At 38.3% G+C, this 18,854-nt stretch overlaps 1 protein-coding gene across 1 annotated transcript; it reads right to left on the reverse strand.

Annotated features, from left to right (window-relative positions):
* Nucleotides 1-877: 877 nt before the first annotated feature.
* Nucleotides 878-17,497, reverse strand: LOC140146283 (phospholipid phosphatase 3-like). The gene is given in 7 exon segments (XM_072168075.1): nt 878-2,020; nt 8,119-8,295; nt 10,618-10,661; nt 10,664-10,674; nt 11,713-12,047; nt 14,394-14,554; nt 17,347-17,497. Coding segments are annotated over 7 exon segments (966 nt in total). The 5' UTR covers nt 17,399-17,497; the 3' UTR covers nt 878-1,834.
* Nucleotides 17,498-18,854: the final 1,357 nt, after the last annotated feature.

The raw sequence follows: 18,854 nt of genomic DNA on the forward strand, positions 1-18,854 counted from the left end.
AAGTGGTACCATTGTAGTCATGTATCCCAAATGTGTGCTTGTGTGGGTCTGAAGACTATAAGGAGGCTTTAGCTGTCGATGCCATCATCTTTACCACCCACCTGACGATAGGCGTTTCATTTAAATAAATTGAATGCTCTTGGTGATCGATAACACATTAGAATGTATGAAGGCTGCCATGTCCAGTCCATTATCTGTATTACACTATAATGGTAATCGCTATACGTATACATGTAAGTATAAGTATAGGCCTATGAAGGTTGTTTTAAAGAAATGTCCATTTAATCTTATTTTAAGAAGGAGATTGGTATAGAAATAGTGGCGTACCCAAAGAGGGGAGGGGGTTGGGGAGGGGCAGATTCCCATCTGTGAGAAGTCTTGGGAGGGGAGGAGGGAGGAAGAGGGGAGGAGGGGATATGGAGAATGAGAGAGGGCTGGAGGAAGGGAGAATTAAAAAAATATAATAAAGACAAGTAGATAAATAGAAATATAAGGAAAATGATGGGAATGAGAGAGGGAGGTGAGAGGGACAATGAGAGCGAGGGAGTGATAAAGTGTAGGTCTAGGAAAGAATATGTACAGAGAAGGGAAAAGAAAGGAATGATGAATACATTTAATAATAATTATTAGGCCTATATAATAACTAAACACATAACAGCACTGGGCAGCCATTCGATGATGTCAATGCTTTTATTCGTTACGTAATTAAAACGCCCAGTCAGATGTATTTCACACCTACCAAACACAACTCACCCAATTTCGCAAACTGGACGTTGAATGTACACTCTCATGAATATTGATTGGCAACATTTTCCAATATGTCAGCGCCTAATCGGAAACAATAGAACAATAGACCCTGCAGAGCGTTAGGTACATCCATATCAAAGCGATGCACTTGTCAGCTGCTACATGTGTCTCTTTTATTTTACATAATAGCTAGGAATAAATGCCAGACTGATCTCAAGTGGAGGTCACTTCAAATCATCCCCAAGTCACATGGTTTATGAATACACAGAAAGCATTCCTGAACTATGTGACTTGGGGATGATTAAAGTGACCTCCACTTGAGATGAGTCTGGTATTTCTTCCTAGCTATTATGTGAAATGAGACACATGTAGCAGGCGTACAAGTGCATCGTTTGGATATGGATGTACACAATTTTGTATAGTTATTACTTTGGCAAATACAGTCATGTATCATGATCAAAATGTGACCAACATCTTCCTTTCTTTAAAAAAAAAGATGTGACAAGGACATGGTTATTAGAGATCCGGTTTTAGTATGCAGGAGGAGTACCTGGAGGGCATGCGTGCTCACTCACTGAACTGCAGGGAGTCAGAACAGGGCCGCAGTAGTGGGAGGCAAGTGCATCAACCACAATACCTCTGTGAGGTGTGGTGGCTTTTTCTTTTGTTTACTTTCACTCAAAATGCTGATGTGACTTTGCCAAGTTTTAGATGTTTCACATTCTGATAGTCTAACACTGGTAATAAGACAGCAGCCTAAACATATTTCCTCCGAAGCATACACACAAGACCTACACACACCCACATGTAATAGCCTCCGAACATGGATGCAATTTACGACCATGCAAACGTGGACGTCTGAATTTGACATACCAAGGACGTTTTCCTCCAATATTTGTGTGTGTATGTGTATAAAAATGAAATTTTACCTAACAACTGCCGATGTTATATCTCGCATATGATAGAGACAGTATTTCGCAAATGCATTATACATACAATTGCGGATGTTTGCAGGCCTTTTTGAACTGAGGACGGTCCCCCATTGCATTGTCATGTGTGTGGCCTCGTTCCCACGCACCCCCACACATTAAACCTGCTTATCACCAGGCTCCAGTGGTGTTGTACTGCTAGCATAACTCATTCCTCGTATCATCTCTGGATTTGATTCGTTTATCTGGTTACCATTAGTGCCATAATCTGGAGTAGTATCTGTCTTAGAAATAGTCGCCATTCTGCGTAGTCTTTTCGTAAATAAGTCGCTAGCAAATATCACCTGGAAATAAGGTAAAATAAAATGAAACAAAGCAAACCTTAGTTTTTGATTCATATTAGAATTATCAGATGAAGTCCACAACATGGACCAAGCAAAATGAGTACTTTTGCAGCAGAAATTATTTGTTTGTCCAGTAGAATCAAAATTCAGTTTTCATTGTATGAACCATTTTCAGAGCTTTATTTCAATGAAAACTCCATCGCACCTTTAGGGCTTCTCTATCTGATGTTGATTTGTACCTTCAATTCCTTCCCACACGGTAATAGGCATATTGCATAACAATAGATACAGTTGAGAGGTTAATCCATCTCCTTTGTTATGCAATACGCATAATGGTATTGTGGGAAGGTATTTCGGTACAAATCGACATCCGGTAGAGAAAGTCTAAAGGTGTGTATTGGACTTACTGTTCCAGAGATATAGTCATTTTAGTGTTGCTCAGAACAATAAATTACACAGGAAGTTGAACACTATAATATTGGTAATATCTTAAAATCATTATAGTAGCAAGCAACATATTTAGCTTGATCACATCACATCACATAACATTAACCATTCTGGTATAAGCCCATCCTCAAGATTGGCAATTCTATTGGGCCATTCCTGAATACTGTCTACAAAGTCAATCTACAAGTATGCCTCTAAATGAGTGTTTTTTGTTTTTTGATGAAAGAGACCAGAGGCCTGGTCCATGGAGGTTAAAGGAGGCATTTTTGAAAATTGAGTTACTATAATTATTACCTTATACAAAGACAGGCTGTCATAATTGAAACACCAAAGGTCCAGCATACTTGGTTCTAAAGTTATGAAGTTTTGTGGACATCATTTTCTTACGTATTTTATTTTTATTTTTGCCTTTATCTCAATTTCAAATATGCCGCCTTTTGCCTCCATGGACCAGATTGTGTCACATATTCAGTTATATGGTCAACACCTAACCTAACATATACCGTACAATTCCGTCTACAAGCATATATGCCTCTAAATGAGTGTTTTTTGTTCGTTTGTTTCTTGATGAAAGAGACCAAATGCAGACACCCTCCACAAAAACATTATTTGGAGTTTGAGCAACTATATTACATATTACAACTATATGATACAGGCGTGCTCTCTCGCAGCTGTACAAATGTGTTTGATTAAAAGACCAATCTATTGTAACGTTTTTGTGGAGGGTGTCTCTGCCTTTCATCTTTCATAAAAAAACACCTCCTTTAGAGGCATATATAGACGAATCCGACGAGCCACATTCCTACACCTCACTTGCGGCCATAGCTGGGGGCTATCCATCCATTTTACACGACGCCAGTATCATAGGGGTGCAGCGTTTACCGCTCCTGTGACGCAGCACAAGTGCTACGCGCTCCGACTAAGCTAAGAACTAAGCTAGTTTGGCTCGTCGCATTCATGGAATTCTACAGTACTAAGTATAAACAATTACAAAACAAAGGGAAGTGCTCTAAATGGACTGAGGAACAAAGAACAAAGGATAAGTATGAAAACATATTTTTCTGCCGTATCTTGTCTCACTTGCCATGTAAACAGTGCAGGAATGGACACAAATATATCATATCTGTTAAATGGAAGTTATAATTGAAAAACATTTTACACTGTGCAACATTTTCAATTATTAGTTTCTTCCCATGGTACCAAACAAACAACTACTGTGACTAGGAAGCAAAATTAGACTTCTACCGTAACGCTAATCAAATTTGGTACACTCACAGGACTGCTTTCTCCGACTCAACCGGCGTCTTCAGCAGATATTCTTGCTATAATCTGTATACCTACCTCAAGTCACCGGCACTAAGTTTGAAGTTCATCGTGTGCTGCATTGGCTTGGCATGGTTTCTTGCGTGTACATATGCGGCATGTTGGTTGTGTAAGAGTATGTACACGCACCAAGTAACGCTAAGCTAACACAGAACACAGCACGCTAAACTTCAAAGCTAGTGCCGGTGACTCGAGGTAGATATGGACTATAGTGATGATGATCAAATCTTCAGAGCATGCAATAACATCCACGCCGGTTGAGCTGGTGAAAGCGCGCCGGTGAGTGTACCAAATCTGAGTAGTCTCAATTTTTGCTTTCTATTCACACTTACCGCTACGTATGAATATACATCATTGTATTAAACTGCTGTGACGTGTGAACACACCAGGGGCAGGGGATTTTAGTGGAAAAGGTGGGTACTGTACTGCTGATTTCGGTGTGTCCATGGTGTATGATATTCACCAAGTTAGACTAGTGTAAAGACTCCATTTAAGATCAATAAATCCTTCCAGTTGAAATACATACACCCCTACTATGGAAGACACAACCTTAATCTTCCACATAGGGAATGTTAATTTCAAATGGGATTACCTGAATGGGTGGTTCCATAAAATCTACACCTCCTGTGTGTAAGATTAAGGTCAAGTCTTCCATAGAGGGTGTATGGATTTCAACCCGAACAGCCCAAGGTGCAGAGTGATATAAAGTACAACTACCAACTAATTAGTGGGACTAAAACATCAAATGAAAATGTGCTGGGATGATTATTCAAAGCAATATGTTAATAACCTTTTCTTGAACCATCTAAACATTTTCTGGCTCCATGGTGACATTATGAGTGCTTGAATTCTGGTTGGCAGTAGCGACGGCCCCATATTTGCTACGGGAAGGCGATCTTTGCCGTTGACTGGTCTCGGGGGTAGCAACTCTGATTAGCTTATTTCTTATCAGATCACTGACAAAGGACACCTGCAAAGGTCCGCAAATAAGTTCATCAGGATTGTCGGTAAAATAGATATTTGAAGGTTTCTTTGTACAAATCCAAAAATTTGGGTTGATGTTACATACCTCAATGACAGTTTAGGTGCTAAGACTTAGCACTTTCTCAAATTGACTGACCAATTCCTGCACATCGTTAGCTGCTTCCGGATGGAGCTGACGTAGATGGCGCTGTTAGGACTTGGTCGTAAATATGCGGAAGAAAGTAGTTCCCCTCGTCTCTGTTGAGTGTCTTGGGTGGAGTGTCTTCATATTTACGACCAAGTCCTAACAGCGCCATCTATGCCAGCTCCATCCGGAAGCAGCTAACGATGTGCAGGAATTGGTCAGTCAATTTGAGAAAGTGCTAAGTCTTAGCACGAAACTGTCATTGAGGTACGTAACATCAACCCAAATTTTTGGATTTGTACAAAGAAACCTTCAAATATCTACACCTGCAAAGGTTATACGAGTCAACTTCAGCAAAAATAAGAACAATGTACAAAAGAGAGCAAAAATACAATATATGGCGCTAAAGCATTTTCCACCCTGAAGTGGCAGAGACGTCAAAGCGTTGAGGCAACTGTTTCGTGTGCGCATCTATACGGTGTCTTTAAGCATGTGCGTGTGTACGCCAGCGCTTTGAGCGAACATCAGGGTGGAAAATGCTTTAGTAGGGTTGTGAAGAAAGCTCGGTAGGAGCTTGACGAGCCACATACCCTTTACAACAATACAATACGCATTGAGGCAGTAGTTTAGCATGCTCAATTATGCGGCAAATTATGTGCATACTGCATGTATATAATGTCAGCGTTTTGGGTGAACGCTCACAATTTGAAACTGTGCCCAATGTAATACACACTGACGTCAATGACTCGCCAAGGTGAAAACTACACTACAAGATTCCTATTAGGGACGACGCCCGCACAGGCACACCATAGCCAACGTACCTGCACAGAGTACCTACAGTCCTACACAGTACCAATGCTGCTACTGCACAGGACCCACCAGCAGTGGTATTGCACTGGTACTACACTGGTACACAGCACACCGTCGACTTCCTATACGATAAATATAAATTTAATACTCCGTTGGTGAGCGACGGGCACTGGTATTTCACGAACGCAAGAAAAGGAGTTCTATCTGATTGGCTAGCAATCGATCGCTTAGGTCGCTTAGTAGTCAACTACAAACTCAAAACTGAGCAATGTGTTCAATTCGATTGAAATCGATATTCTATTATTGCCGTAGATAAAGAGAGTGATAGTGTGTCAATAATGTACATTGTATTGCAGCTGGATTTTACATGCATTCTTTTATATAAATTTTTTCTCAAAGAGTTGAAAATGATCACAATTTTTACTCAGGATTTCAAATTTTTACCCGCAAATTGCAATTAAACATATCCACAGCAAAATACCGGTCCTCACTAATTAGTGTATTTAATTTCCACCTGACAACAAATAAAATTTTCTTGCAATAGAAATATCATATGGGATACTGATATGGTAGGTCGCAACCGCCATTAACGTGGAGCTGCTACGCAGTAGCTGACTTTTTGCTCCGTGGAGCCAAATTGACCAATCATGATCATGTTAGAGTTTTTCATTACTCGGAGGTAAAACTGACTAATTAAGTACGACTTACTCATTACGTGAAGCGAATTTATTCATTAAGAATTTGCCAGACGAAAGCGCCACGTAGTTGCAAGATATCCTCCGTCACGTAAAGTTATGATTCAAAAAGTAGTTTATGAAAAGTACGAACTGACTTATTATTAAGATGGACATGCACTCATAAGAAACTCATACAGTATTGTACATAACTATATAGCTAGGCAGAGTGGTGGTAAACTATGCACACAGTTCTGCGATCTGCAGTGTATCGCCGGGAGCTAATTTGTATAACTAACGCGGTGTCCCGGCGAATTCGACCTTCAGCAAACTGCAAACCAGTTCGGATTTACTTTATATACTAGTAGTAGGCCATACATACTGTAGTTACTGTCCGTTTTCCTATACACAATACTCAGTGCGCTCACCAATGACGCGTGACCTCTACAAATAGTGTATGTTAGAAGTATAGGCCATTGCCTAGTTGACGTCACTGTGTAAAAAATAACCGGCCAATATTTAAAGTATTCTCTGAAATTCTAGAAAATATAGTTTTGTAACATGTCCTAAATTTTTAGCTAATTTAGGTGTTCGGAAATATTGGTACTTTAGTGTTTTAGGAAGGATATGTAAACGACAGATAACACCAAAAAATATGAAGAAATTATTTCTAAACCGTGGTAAGTCATTAAGCTTCTCATTTTCAAGAACGCTGGTTAACAATAAGCAGACTATTGTCTCATTTCGTAAAACAAAAGCCCACAGTATTGTTACCTTGCGTTAAGCTTTATAATCGTTCACCCAACTGAAACTATAATACCAGCTCATTGCTCATTGCACAGGTAAAACAGACACAAGTGCAGTGTGTATTTAACCAGAGAAGATCTGATGTAACATAGTTGAGCTGTTTTCATTGAGTGTTATCTTGGTTTAATAGCTTTTAATAGGGTTTAAGTCCTTCAAAGGTCGTGGTGAGTTCTACTGTAGACATGACTGCATCATGATTATTTTAAAGTCAACAACATTCAACAATATGATCACCGTGATAGTATGAGAGTATCAGTACCGTGGGTGTCAGTGATCCTGGCCTGACACAGTAGACAAACAAACAAACAAACAAACACGCCACACACATGACACATGCATGCAAGGTAACATTGACTATACACTAATCAAACAATGGTATTGATCCTGTACAACTGGTTGTGGTTCATTTACAATCGATTCATTTAAAATCCCCATAGTAAACATTAATTTTGGCAAGAGTTTTCTCTCTGACGAGGATGCATCCACTGGCTCCGCGTAATGAAAAGATCTAACATGATTGGTCAATTTAGCTCCGCGAAGCGAAAAGTAAGCTACGCGTAGCAGCTCCACGTTGTGGCGGTTATATATTGATCATGCGAAAATCGTAAAACATAGAATAGAAACAGTGTGGCAGGCTCTCAAAATCTCAAATTGTATGCTTAGCCTGAGTCGCACGGCCTATCTCGAACAAAATCATTATGCGTAGTTGTTGAAAAACGTGAGGATTCATCGTACTATCACGGCAATTTTTAACACGAAGATATAGGGATGATGACGGTGTGCACAGTACACACATAGTACTGCACAGTACCACTTGGCGACAGTGTACCTGTGCAGGCGACCCAATATAAATCTTGTAGTGCAACCAGTATAGTTACAAGAGTTGCCTTTTAAGGCCAAAGCTGCAATGGTTAGCTTCTGATACCTACCCCACATAGAGCTACTAGTGTTCCCAACACAGACCCAGCTACTACATCCCAGGGATGATGCTTGTAGTCGCTAACTCGAGAGAGTGCACACATAAAGGCCCATGTCAATGCAACTAGTTGAAGGAATGGTCGTAGCAACAGAGAAAATGACCATATCATTCGAAATTGTAAGTAAAACTGTGAAATATAAAAAAACAAACATTGTTCAGAGGTTGAAAGGGTGCGATTACAATACATGCTTAAAACGTGTTATAACCCCTTCTGGGGGAGGGTAGGTTGGAAGGGGCACAGGCAGGGGTACCTCCTTCCTACTCCAAACCTTGTTTTAGCCCACAGCCTGTTTTCACTTGATTCAAGGTTTGTGCATATTAATTGATAAAAATCTTTGTTCAAATTTCATTTTAATTAAAAGCTGAAACCACTTCTGGGAGCTTATTTAATAATGACCTAAAATTTAAAATTTCCCTTTATAAGGCAGTTATGGCCAATGCGGGAAAATTCTTGATACCCTGATCCCTCCACCACCTGACCATGCTAATATTATAAAAGTATTACCTGATATGCTGTTACCTCACAACTCACCAGGATCTACAACATGCTCATCTATCAGGCCAACGTTCTTTAACCCCAATACATTTGTACATTCATTGAATGACCTTTGAAAATTTGGGTACAAAAACTCATACTATGCAACATGAGGTCAAATTTTGCACTATGATTGTTTAATTGATGTTTTTGAACTATGTCATTGGGATGAGGCTATTGTGGTCCATAGTGACTACATCCCTTTTAGGGAAAACAAACATATAAAAAAAATGCCAAGCCACTTTACACAGGTCCAGTATGGTATTGAGCTCACACAGGAAGTAATCCAAGGTTTTTCATATTGTTGAACTTTAAAAACAGGTTCACACACGTTCAGATCCAGCAAAATATTTCAGGACTAACTAATTTGCTACGGAATATTAGATTACTCCTATTTGTGAGAATGTGCTTGAGAAATCGGATAGCAATGTTTGCACAGTATTTTTGTGGGACATGAGAGCATGTCAGACACACCAAATTGCATTCTGAATACAAGGAATGTCCTTCTGATTTCAAATAATTTTGATTTTTTTAAAAAACTTGCGGAATAATAATACAAATTTTATAGCACTTTTTTTAGTGAAATGTATGCATGGGGCAAAATTGAGTCCATCACTACTCCTAATTCCAGAAAAATACAGCACTCTTATAAATTTTTTGTTTTTGGATTTACCAAATGAAACATAGCTAAATCCTGCTCCTTCATCTAACTGACGATGAAAGTCAAATTTTAATATTTGGTCAATTATTGGAAATAAGGGCATGTGTTTTGGGGCTGTTTTTCGTATGCTGTAACAATCAACTAATTGTTATGCATTCTAATTTCTGGAAAACACATTTTCGAATATCTTTTTATAACCAATTATGAAAATAAAAATAATATAAATCAAAGTTATAAGCAAACTCATTGTATATTGTGATTCTTAGACTTGTCCCAAGCTATTGAATTTTGTGACTGCAATTATAAGAAAACATGCAACATTGTGTTTTAAAGCCATTTCCCCTTAAATCGCATATACATACGTAGGGGTATCAAAAGTTTTAGAAATCGCCCAGAAGTGAAAGAGCTATATCAATGAAATTTTGTCAGTGCAATCACTGGTCCTTATGTACACTATGATGCAAAAATGGAGAAAACTGAGGCATGTAGCATGATTAAGTTCCATTTTAAGGGTTACAGTGCCCAAAAAATCTGTGATGAAATAAAAATTCATTTTCCAAAAAGCAACAGTGACAATATCACAATCACCACCAAAGATAACTTTCATTTCATCATCGATTTTCTAGGCACTGCAACCCTTCAAATGCAGGATCTTAATAACGCTACTTGCCTCAATTTTCTCAATCTTGCAGATTATGCGCAGTAACTGGGGCAGCAGGTTATTAGCATCTAGCGTCGCCTGTAAAAAAAGTAAACATACTAATGAGACCATTTTTGCACCATAGTGTACATAAGGACCAGTGATTGCACTGACAAAATTTCATTGATATAGCTCTTTCACTTCTGGACGATTTCTAAAACTTTTGATACCCCCTCGTATGTATTAAAATTGGACTTTTATTGGCAGAACTAATCAAAGAATTTTAATCCATAAAAAGATCTCGCTATGATTCATTTGGCAAAATGGAATAATATTTTTGAATTAAAAAAAACAGTGCTGTATTTTTCTAGAATCGGGAGACGATACAACTGCAAGGACTGTCTTTTGGAATTTGCAGGAGAGCATTATATAGCTCTTCTTGAGCCTTCAAGGAGAGTTGTTTAGAGCATTCACAATGCAATGTAAAGAGAGAATGGTCAACTACAGAGAGCTAAAAATCACTCTCCTATCAGATTTAAGGAGTGCAGTAGAGAGCGATTACTCTCGCTCTCCTCAAAAGGTAGTCCCTGCAAGTGTTCTTCAAATTACTTACTGCTAAGTAGACCATACAGAAGAAACTATATGATGCATGCCCGATGGAAAGGATAATCTAAAGAGAAGAGAAAAAATGCTACTATGTAACTGAATATGATATAAATAGCATTCAATAACTTATTCAAGTTGAAATCCATACAACCCCTATGGAAGACATTGCCTTAATGTCCCACACAGGGAGTGTGAATTTCAAGTGGGTTACCTGAATGGGTGGCTCCATTTGAAATTTACAACCCCTGTGACGTGAGAGAGATTAAGGTCGTGTCTATCACAAGGGATGTATGTATGGATTTCAACTGGAATAGCCATTTGACCTTTTCGGTGAATCCCATAAGCCTTTGCAGTTAGACCTGTGATGTTGTCACACCAATGCGCACATTGTTACGGCGCACTTCCCGGTTTTATAATGTGCAGTAATGATGTTCGCTAAACAATGTGCACATCGGCGTGACGTCAAATGACGACATTGCAGGTCTACCAGCAAAGGCTTATGTGACTCAAACGAGTGACCTATATGACTCAAAACACCCATGCACCTTAACACATGACTCACCCTGCATCTGTAAGTTTGGATTCATCTGTCCCTCGACACACAAAGTCCTGCACATACACTGGGTCACCAAATGAACTGTGACTCAAACGAGTTACCTACATGACTCAAAATACCCATGCACCTTTACGCATCGTCTGTGAGTTTGGATTAATCTGTCCCTCGACACACAAAGTCCTGCATATACACTGGGTCACCAAATGAATCTGTGACTCATACGAGTTACCTATATGACTCAAAACACCCACGCACCTGTACGCATGACTTACCTTGCGTCTGTAAGTTTGGATTCATATGTACCTCGACACACAAAGTCCTGCACATACACTGAGTCACCAAATGAAATTATGACTCAAACGAGTTTCCTATGACTCGATACCCATGCACCTTTATGCATGACTCACCTTGCGTCTGTAAGTTTGGATTCATCTGTCCCTCGACACACAAAGTCCTGCACATACACTGGGTCACCAAATGAATTTGTGACTCAAACGAGTTATCTATATGACTCAAAACACCCATGCACCTGTACTCATGACTCACCTTGCGTCTGTGAGTTTGGATTCATCTGTCCCTCGACACACAAAGTCCTGCACATACACCGGGTCACCAAATGCATCTGTGCAGTTAATTGTGCTGAAGTCAGGATCACATACTGATAAGAAATGTGGCCGTAGTCGTCCAATCAGAAACTTAGCACCATCTGTAAGCAGCCCAATAGTCGCGATACCAAACGCAAATGGTCCCAGAGTGCAGTAGAGGGCGATGGCATACGGGTGGACTGATTTACTGCCGATATCTTTGCGCCGGTAGATAGGTTCGTAATTATTGTCATTGCCTTGACAATATTTGTAGAGAAGCCATTCACTGATGAACATCTATAGGGTAAAGCAATATAACACAAACCGTCAGGATATGATAGAACACACACCATTACATGCAAGCGTGTTGAAAGTGAGGGTGCTCTACCAGTGGCGGCGCTAGGGGGGGCAAGGGGGCCCCAAATATTTTTCTTGCCCCCCCCCACTTTTTAGGCAAAATCCCCAAAATCACACAAATTTCCACTTTTTGCGGCAATTTGGTGCAAAATTTGCCAATCCCCCTGAAATTCACTTTTCCCCCATGGCCCCTTGAAAAAAATTCCTGGCGCCGCCACTGCGCTCTACACACTTCACACACACAAAAAAGCTCTACACATTCATACCGCGACATCCACATTACTTCCATATAATAAAGCGAGGAAAGATTATAATTGTGTTTTTCATACAACCCATACCGGGTGATGACTGCCTATCTACTGATGTAGAAATCCTTGCTTTGTAATCCTTGCTCGTTCCTAGCTTTTTTTCCTGGGTTTGTATGCATATTTTCGTGCACACTTCCTTGCTTTAGATGGGCAATCCAACACACATATCATAACGTGTGCATGCCACACAAATGTGATACAATAAAGCTAAATGAGTCTGGTGTCGATCAAAATCACAATTCAGTTTTCAGTTTCATTACATGAGCCATTCTCAAAGCTTTAAAAAGTATAACCCTGATGGCTGTCGCAAAAAGTGAACCAAAATAACATAGTGTTTACCTATACAATGACCTTCAAATCATCCCTACTCCCCATTCCAGAAAAATACAGCACTAATTTTTTGAAAAAATATGATCCTGTTTTGCCAAATGAAACATAGCGAAATCCTAATACTTTAGTTACAATGTAGTCCTAAGTGGCAATAAAAGTAAAATTATAATATTTTTTGCAATTTGAGGGGAAATGGTCCAAAAACATGCAATGTTGCATGTTTTCTACTTTGTAGTCACAAAATTGTAAGACTTGGCACAAGTCTAAGCATTCAAAATCTTGAGTATAGGGTAAGAGTTAGCTCATACTTTTAAAAATATGTTATTTTTGCTAATTGGTTATGAAAAAGATTGGAATGCGTAACTTGAAATTAGTCTTTGTTCAAGTATTTGGGCTTAATTGTCACAGAATAAGAAAAAGGTCCAAAAATGCCTGAAAAAATGCATGTTTTTGGCCCTTATTTCCAAAAATTGACCAAAAATAAAATAAAATAGGATTTAGCTATGTTTCATTTGGCAAAACAGGATAATATTTTTTAATCCAAAAAAATTAGTTCTGTATTTTGTAAGTCACATTGTCAAGGAATGTTCTCTGTATTCCTAAACCATGTATGAGGATGTTTTGAAGTGACCTCCACTTGAGATGAGTCTGGTAGGGCAGTCTGGTATTTATTCCAATATGTATTATGTAAAAAGAGATACTGTACAAGTAGCCAACAAGTGCATCCTATTGATATGGATGCACACATAATGATGCTCTCTTCACTTGTTTTCCAGTGTGTTTATAAACACACATCTCTACATTTCACACACCCCTGTAGCTATTTGCTGTAGAAGTGATGTAGTGAATTTAGTGATGTGTTCAATAAACTATTCACACATGTATTGGAATGTATTGAAATGATTGAAAACATCAGGGCTAAAAGATCTGCATCGTATTTCTATAGAAATTTCATGCTCACCCATATTGGATTAGTGATTGCACATACAGAGGTGATGAGTGTTTGGTGGAGAATTAAAAAAAAACATGAGGTATGTGTATACACATCGCATGAATGGACAGAATGGTAATTCGCTGTCGAAGTGACGTAATAATCGGATTGACAACCATAGCAATGGATGAATACAATTTTTGACTATATCGCCATGCAGTACAACGTTCACACGCTACCTATGCATTGAGCCATATCATTCTGATCACTCGCACCTGTAAGATAAGTATCTTTGAAAAGAGCGGTATTGTATTCAATCTATGCTTGCAGATATACACAAGTGATGAGTGCAACCTGCTTGTAGTGCAGGGCGATATAGTCTAAAATTGTATTCATCCATTGCTAGTATGATAGTTTTATTTACGTCACTTCGACAGCGAATTAATCTTGCTACAACATTGTGCACACTACTTCTATGGCGAATTACCAACCAGTCCAAAAACATTTGGTCTATTCCAGTTGAAATGCATGTACACCAACTATGGAATACATGACTTTAATCTTCCCCCAATGGGAGTGTGAATTTCAAATGGGGTTTCCTGAATGGTGGCCCCATTTGAAATCTACAACCCCTGTGTGGGAGATTAAGGTCATGTGTCTTCCATAGGGGGTGTGGATTTCAACTGTACATGTATGGATGTACACACCGATACTTACAGCTATAACATTAGGAAAGACTCCAACTACAATTAGTACTGCATCACTAACGGTGTCTTCTTTATACGGATACCGTATGCTCTCATCATTGCAATAAAATCCTCTTTGGTAAGCAGTATTTGGATTGGCTGTCAATTCCAAGACGGCAAATGGAAGAACAACTATTGTGAAAGATATCATACAAAATGTTACTGGACAGAATTAATACAATACACCGTAATCAAAGAAATGTGGTTACTTTGCAAACTTGTAAACATTTTTCAAACTGTCAAAGTCTGTGTGCAACACACTTACACACATCATATGTGACACGCTAACTACTAAATGAGCGATCAGTCGCCAAGTTGGTAGTTTAGAGACGTCCCGGCTGCTGCTGTGTTGTTCTCCTCCCTTCACCGAACAGTATGTCTGCAGGGGTCGCATCCTTGTGCGTCCAGGACCCCTTACTTTTTGTTTTCGAATAGCTCCGACACTTTAACGTGCACAGGGATGAATCCTCCTGAACATGGTTCCCAACGGCTACTACTAGTGTAGTATTTTTGTTTTGGTTTTGTAGTGTACCTGGACCTACATTGTAGACCTAAATGCTAGGATCATTCATGGTTGACCTAAAAAAAAATTGCATGTTGTTTTCTGTTTTTAATATGAAAATTTGTGATCATGTCATAGGCCTACTGCATTTTGATATCATTAATACTATAGAGTATGACATGAATACAAAATATCAATTTTCATATTAAAAATACAAAACAACATGCAATTTTTTTTTTTTAGATCAACCATGAATGATCCTAGCATTTTGGTCTAGGTCCGGGGACACTAACAAAACCGGAAGAAAAAAACTTGTAAAAAAAAAAAAAAAAATTTTACAATTTGGTATTCGGTTACCCGCCCGAAAAATGCGGCGGGTACCGGGCACAAAATTACCGAAAATCACACCCCTAGTACGGGGGCACTGGAAATGTGCAAAAAAAACCCAATTTCTTGCACCTTCACCTTTGAAAGTTCCTGGTCATCACGAATCTTGTTTGCATGGACAACGGAAGTAGTAACCTAATCTCCTTCGCAGACAACTTGGTGTCGGTGCCGGGAGCGGAACCAAACTAGCTGGTGTGAGGAGACTATCCCAATCGGCATTAGCATATAAATACGAGTGTGTTGCGTAGAGAAACTGTGCTAAAAACATAGCTTGAAAATGGCTTTTTTGTTGGAATGCAGAATGGTTTTTGACATCGATTGTACACCCAAACTTTCTGTGTTAATATAATAGGTACGCCAGGTGAATTCAAATTTGTCATCAAACTGCATCATTTTAATATCAAATTAAAGCACTTGAGTAAAGAAAGCCAAAACTGAAAACCTTTTTTTCATAGCACTTTCCATTGCAAAGTTACATCTTGTCAAAGATTGACTTTCATCAAAAAGATTCAGCTAACAAAACAGCATGTCGGTGGTGTTTCTAGATCTTGGTCTCATGATGATAGCAGCTTTTCTATTCACTAAGTCAGACATCCGGGAACATTGTCCCTTCGTCCCTTTTGCACAAGCGCAAGATAGCAACCAGCTCGAGAAAGGGGAACTGCACATGCGCACATTGGTTTTACAAGGCTATTTCCCCTTTGTGACGTCAGCCCGACCAAGTGGAACTGCTATCAAATCCCTCTAAAATTCCATGTGCGAGTGTCTCATCACCATAAAAAATCATGTATGGGTCAAGTGAAGTATAGACAACATATTATATGTAGGTTTCCTTGACCTACCTGTTCTTTTAATTTATTAGATGTAACATATTTACATTGTGTTCTAGGCGAATTTGGCTGACTAGCAAATGTGTTAATTAAGGTTTGCCTGGCATACCTACTATTTACATGTAGGGATTCAATCATGTTTCACCGTTGTTCATCACCGTTTAACATCGTCTGCATGATTATTTCACGAGGGCAGCTTTAGCTGCCCTCGCAAGTAAAACCACGCAGACGCACCGGACGTCGGACGCTAGTTGTTAAACGGTGATGAACAACGGTGAAACATGATTGAATCCTTTCAACAACGAAAAGAAGCTAAAGATCGTATAATTCACAATTATTTTACGAGGAAATGTCAGTTAATCATTGTCACAAAAGTCTTACAAAAACTTCGATGATTTCTCTGTTAATATCAGCAATAAAACTACAGAATAAAACGGCAAAGTTTAGCCGCTACCTGAAAAATACTGAATTCAACTTGTAAGCTTGCACACGCACAAAGGTAAAAGTGTGGATTCATCACAGATTAACAACGGTTGGCTCCTGTACAAAGGTATAGGAGGAGTTGTTGAAAATAGTATTCAGTCAAAGGCAACAATTTGGAGTGTCATCCAAGTGGTGAGTACAAGCATGACAAGTGCAACTCAAAAATGACATAACTGTTGCCATAAGCTTTACCTTTACCGTTGTAACCCATTCAGTCCCAAATACAGATTAATGTCAGCAAGTAAATTTTATTTTTGGGGACTGATTATTCGGTCTAATCAATCATGTCCATATGTATGTATGTGTCCTGATGTCCATGTCATGTGTCAATGTGTTTTATTAAGCTTAAAAGGGGTACTACACCCTGTGGTAAATTTGTGACTATTTTGTATTTTTCTCAAAACTAAAAACACACTGGTAACAAAAGTTACGTATATTATTGGGGCAAGTAATCTAATTACTACACTGAAATTTCAGTGACTCAAGACAAGCGGTTCAGTATATATGATAGGAAATGAGGTACATCCTAGCGGTACCTCATTTCTTATCATAAATAACAAACCGCTTGTCTTAGGTCACTGAAATTCCAGTGTAGTAATTGGATTCCTTGCCCCTATAATATATATAAATTTTGTTACCAGTGTGTTATTAGTTTTTGAGAAAAGTGCAAAAATAGTCACAAATTTATTGAAGGGTGTAGTACCCCCTTCTTTTTCACTCACCAAGCACAGCCAAAATAACGTCAACCACGACTTTTGTTACTGGAATAGCCATGTTTTAAAGAGCACTCTGCATGTTCTCTGGCACACTTTAGTATAACGAAAGAGGTTGACGGAAAAAGGAACTAAAAGTTAAAGTTTCAAGAACCCGGAACACTCCTCCTACACACTGAATTCCTATGTTGTTACTGTCGGTGAATTATAGTCGTAGCAGAGATATTTTGCACTGAGTTGTGTGGGGAAGTTGAGTGACAGAAATAATGTGTAGAAGAGTTTTAGGTGCGGTGAAGTAATGCGCATGTCTGACCTATATTTACATTTTAATTGCATGAGGCTGACATTCATTTTATTCATTCAGCGTTGAGGGCCCAGTGAAATGCTTGTAAGTTTGGTAAGTTTGCAGGTATTGTTTGTAGGTATTGCAGACCTGTAACTTTGTGTGTGAATGTAACAAATATATTGTGAAAAAAACTGCATAAATGTTCACGACAAATATTTATCGTGTGCAGACAAACAAATAATTATGATTCATAACTAACACCAAATCAATTTTTGATAGCAATCCATGGATTCAAGAAAAAGGAACAAAAAACCAAAAACAAAACAAAAAAACAGGCAATTAATTAATTAATTAATTAATTAATTAATTAATCAATCAATCAATCAATCAATCAATCAATCAATCAATCAATCAATCAATCAATTAATTAATTAATAATCAATCAATCAATCAATCAATCAATCAATCAATCAATTAATTAATTAATTAATTAATTAATTAATTAATTAATTAATGTATTTATTTATTTATTTATTTATTTTGATTGATTGATTGATTGATTGATTGATTGATTGATTGATTGATTACAACTCACTGGGAAATATCATGTTTTGCTTTCCTTTTAATAGTGATGATAGTATAGGTATACAAGTTGTATCAAAAAATGATTGGTACCGATCAGTTTTCATAATCATGGATGAGCCTATACGCATCAAAAATCAACACTAAGATCCATATAATTTACAAAACAAGTCATAAACTATACATTCTGCAACATTTCAAGAGTATCCAATATTGTATTTGGAAGAGGCAAGCTTTTCAATAAATAAATCAACATTAATGGACAATGATTTTGATACACCCTGTAGGCCTAACTTAAAAGGGCATTTCGTGATCCACAGCCTCATCCCCCCACTTTTCTCAAAAAAAGTTGAGATTTTTATATCACTGGAATACTCTGGCTACATAATGTTTATGTACAAAATATTTCTTGCAGATTCATTCGTTTAGCAAAGATATCGTGAAATTTGAATTTCGTTCTGGTCCACCAGAACGAAATTACAACGTATTGTCTATGGGGCAGTGTAATACACATAATCATGCATAACTTGAAAACGCAAATTCGGAATCAACTGAAATTTTGGGAATATGCTTTTTTTCGTGGATATGTACTGAAAAATGTCATAAAAAGAGGATGCTAGGATCACGAAATACTCCTTTAAGTCCGTTT

This window comes from Amphiura filiformis, chromosome 2, assembly GCF_039555335.1.
Source record: "Amphiura filiformis chromosome 2, Afil_fr2py, whole genome shotgun sequence".
NCBI classification, from domain to species: Eukaryota; Metazoa; Echinodermata; class Ophiuroidea; order Amphilepidida; family Amphiuridae; genus Amphiura; species Amphiura filiformis.